General features: G+C 35.4%; 1 protein-coding gene across 1 annotated transcript; it reads left to right on the top strand.

The window, feature by feature from the left end:
- The first annotated feature begins 2,556 nt into the window (after nt 1-2,556).
- On the top strand, nt 2,557-3,114 carry LOC137390289 (protein FAM200A-like). Its single transcript, XM_068076624.1, has one exon. The coding sequence runs from the start codon at nt 2,557-2,559 to the stop codon at nt 3,112-3,114; it is 558 nt and encodes a 185-aa protein (XP_067932725.1).
- The last annotated feature ends 1,097 nt before the right edge of the window (nt 3,115-4,211 follow it).

Consider the following 4,211-nt stretch of genomic DNA (forward strand, 5'->3'; position numbering starts at 1 on the left):
TAATATTTAATTATAATAATAATCATTAGAATTTATAACATCGAAGTATGTAATGATTGCATTGTCTATTTGCCGAAGGTTTCTTTAATTAACGTAGACCGTTTGAGGCATAGACCGATTTACAGGTATGAAAATGTGGTACACGGTTTATCAGCCTATGTTTTTTGTCCAATTACCAAAGGTTTCATTGAATTATCTAGAACATTAGCCTGATTTCTTTATGCCTTATCCAAAAGCTAGGGCAAAACTCCAATGTCCCTTTGCGACAAGAATATTTCTTTATTTCACTCCAGTTTGCAGAAAACTTCCAGACACGTTAATTCTAATGCTTGCTTTCTGTTACATATCGATGTACAAACCATTCTACATTCAACACAACCAACTTTTAACTTTTCAACGCAACTTTCAAACTGTGTGTATTACATGGCAGTTTGTCATTTCACTTTTAATATTGCATTTCAGAGATATAATAAACATCTTTCATTATTGCTGTTGTTAGTTAAATTACGTACAGTAGGTTAGGCCTAAAGCTTGAATTAATATTTATTTTGTGGTTGTAGAACATAGGTTTGAGATAGTAGTAGATTAGGTCTGAATTTTATACAACCTTTTCTTTTGCATAATTTACCTTTTGATTTTCATTTCAAAACAATTTGACAACTACCATGGACATACAGCCTCCCAGAACACCATGTCGTTGCACTGGTCCTCTACGTGTCTCCAAATTATTACGGAGGACGAGAAATAGAAGGTCTTCACAGCACCATCAACATCAAATGCTAATGTTCAACAATACGCTACTCAACATAATTACAACAACTAATCTGATTCAGAGAATTCTTTAGTAAATGTTGTAGGCGAAGCCTACAACATTGCCACCGCCAAGCACCAAGCACTTTAGGCTCACTTCAATGTTATTCAATGCTATTGTAAAAGTATTCTAATGAATAAATTTTATTACAACCACTACCAAACTGGTATTATTAGAATGAAATGTTATAATGTAGTTCTTCATGAAATGTTGTAGGCGAAGCCTACAACATAGAAGTTGGACAACATCTTAGTTGTCCAACATCTTAGTTGAACCTAAGTATTCTATTATTGTAGAATTCTGACCTTTTGTCACTATTTTTTCAACAACCAGCAGTACCCTTTCTTTTTTCCCTTATCACTCTGGTCATGGGCTGTATGAAAGGGAACTTTTTAGTACTGTAATATATTGTACAAAAATACATGCATTGTGACATATTAGCTTCTCTAAAAGTGCACTATTACTGCGTTATATATATAGCTTACACATGCATCATGAGTCATAATCCATGACATCATGTACATGTAGCTTCTTAGATGTAATAACGTTCATTGCTGACCTAATGAGGACAAAATTAAAATGCTCCAGAAAGGTTCATCAGGAAGTCATCTCATCATGATTTCATAATGCTGGCTTATATATTATGCTGTGCCTTAGTTAAAAATGTCATTTGCAGTTGAGCCCATTAATGCAATGATGGTAGCAATGGCATCTTCAACAAAATGAGCCATTCCCAAAGTTACAATGGAAGCCTCAAAAAGTAAACAAAATAGAAACAAACCTACAAGAGAATCCCAAGATGAGTTGACCCTGGAATATGCCTTCATTTTCAGGCATGGCAAAACGCAATGTCTATTGTGCCAGGAAACGATCTCTGCTAACAAGAAGACGAACATCAAACGACATCACGCGACCAAGCACAGAGAGTTTACTGCAACATTCCCACTAGGATCTTTAGCTAGACATCAAAAGATAAACTTCATCAATCACTAACTTCTTCAGAAAATGTGCTAGTTTGTTTCACAGCTACAAACGCGCTACAAAAGCTTTTCTACCAGCCTCAATTAAGATTCTCGCAAAAGCAATGCTTCCCTATTCTCAGGCTGAGATTGTAAAATAATGCATGGTTGAGGCTATGGAAACACTTCTTTCAGATAAGCGTGATGGGATTGGTAAAGTCAAGGCAATACTACTTTCTAGGAAAACTACCACTAGTAAAGCTGAAAGCATTAAAGATCATCTCAGAATGATATTGCTAACCTATATAGACCAGGCAGATTATGTACTTTTCAATCGCCATTGATGAATCTACTGATATAATGGATGTAGCTCAATTAGCAGTTTTTGTAAGGTATGTAGGCTACTGTGTGTACACTAACAACTGGTAATCATTTTTACCATGTGGTTGCAAGCTAAAGTCATACAGGTGCATTTTAAGACAGTAAAGAGAGAACACAACTCCAAGTAGAAAGTGTTGCACCTATTTTATGATATTTGTTTCAAAGTGACAAACCCACACATTTATACTACATGCTTCTTTATGAAGCATGTTTCTTTATAAAACATAGTATTCTGATTTAGTCATATACCCTGTGTTGCAGATTCTTTGATGGTGAAGAAATGAAGGAGGAGCTTCTTACTTTGGTTGGATTAGAAGGAGAAACCACCGGTCAGACTACTAATGATGCAATCGTTAAAAGACTCTCTACAAATGCATATCTGTAACAACAGATGGCAGACCAGCCATGGTTGGAAGAGATCAAGGGTTCATAGCTAGATTGAAGAAAGATATGCCATCAATCCTAACATTCCATTGCATCATCCACCAAACTGCTTTATGTGGAAAACTAAATAATCTCCTTCAACAACTAATGTGTAATGCTATGAAGATGATCAACTTCCTCAAAAGTCAATCAGCTCTCAAACACAAAAACTTAAGGAAGTTTCTCAAAGAAACCGATGCCGCTTGTGAAGATTTACTAACACAGAATAACATTAGATTGCTAAGTAAGGGAAATGCTCTGTCAAGGTTGTGGAGTATTCGTGAGGAGCTATCCTCATTTCTAAAAACATGCACAAGCCTGATTGCAAGAAAGTTTCAAGAGATGATGAGCTCTTCTAAAGATATGAGTGACTTTGACTTCCTTGTTGACATCTGTGGCTATTTGAATGATTTGAACCTCAAGCTTCGAGGGAAGAACAAGACTATCATTAATACACTACCAGCTGTTCAAGTCTTCTTCCATAAGTTGGAGTTGTTTTGGTGGATGTGCAAGATGATATTCTTCACGATCTTACTTTAAAAGCCTTTTTAGATGACAATGAAGAGATGGCGTCTTGTACAGCTAAGTACGCACACTTTATAGAAAAGCTGCAACAAGAGTTTAGCAATTGATTTAGTCAGTTTCAATCTTTGAAACATATTATACAACTCTTAAAAGCACCTCAGAAGGCAAAGCCTAATGGAGAGGGTTACTCAGTTGCCAGTGGAAAGTGTTAGTGTCTCATCTCTGCAACTGGAGTTGTGTAACCTCAAAAGTACCGATATAGATAAAATTGAAGAGGGGTTCTACTTAAAAGCTTCAACAAAGGCTGACTATCCACAGCTTGCTCAACTAGGAAGATGGTTGTACACTGTGTTTGCTGCCACATATATATGTGAATCAGCATTTTCATACATGAATAATATCAAGAGCAAGTTGAGATCCACTTTGACCCAAGATCACTTGTGTCAGCTCCTAAGAATAGCATGCCGCAGTAGAGAGCCAGACTACTTAGAGATAATGAGCAGCCATAAACAATTCTATGCATCTCACTAATTTTTAAGTTATACAAAGCTCTTTAGGCTCACTTCAACATTATTCAATGTTATTGTAAAAGTATTTTATTAAATAAATTTAATTACAATACCACTACCAAACTTGTATTATCAGTATGAAATGTTATAATGTAGCTCTTCATGAAATGTTATATTGTCATACCAAGCACTTTAGGCTCACTTCAACGTTATTCAATGCTATTGTAAAAGTATTCTAATGAATAAATTTTATTACAACCACTACCAAACTGGTAATATTAGAATGAAATGTTATAATGTAGTTCTTCATGAAATGTTGTACTGTTATACAAAGCTCTTTAGGCTCACTTCAACATTATTCAATGCTATGTAAAAGTATTCTAATAGATAAATTTTATTACAACCACTACCAAACTTGTAATATTATTATGAAATGTTATACTGACACACATATTATGCGGCTCCCAAAAATCTTGCAACTTTAAAATTTGGCTCTTTGAGAAAAACTTTGCCCACCCCTGCTTTACTTCTTCAATGACTAACGGTGGAGAAGTAGAGGGGTTACCAGTAGTAAAATGACTAACGGTGGAGAAGTAGAGAGGG

Source organism: Watersipora subatra, chromosome 3 (assembly GCF_963576615.1).
Source record: "Watersipora subatra chromosome 3, tzWatSuba1.1, whole genome shotgun sequence".
Taxonomy (NCBI): Eukaryota; Metazoa; Bryozoa; class Gymnolaemata; order Cheilostomatida; family Watersiporidae; genus Watersipora; species Watersipora subatra.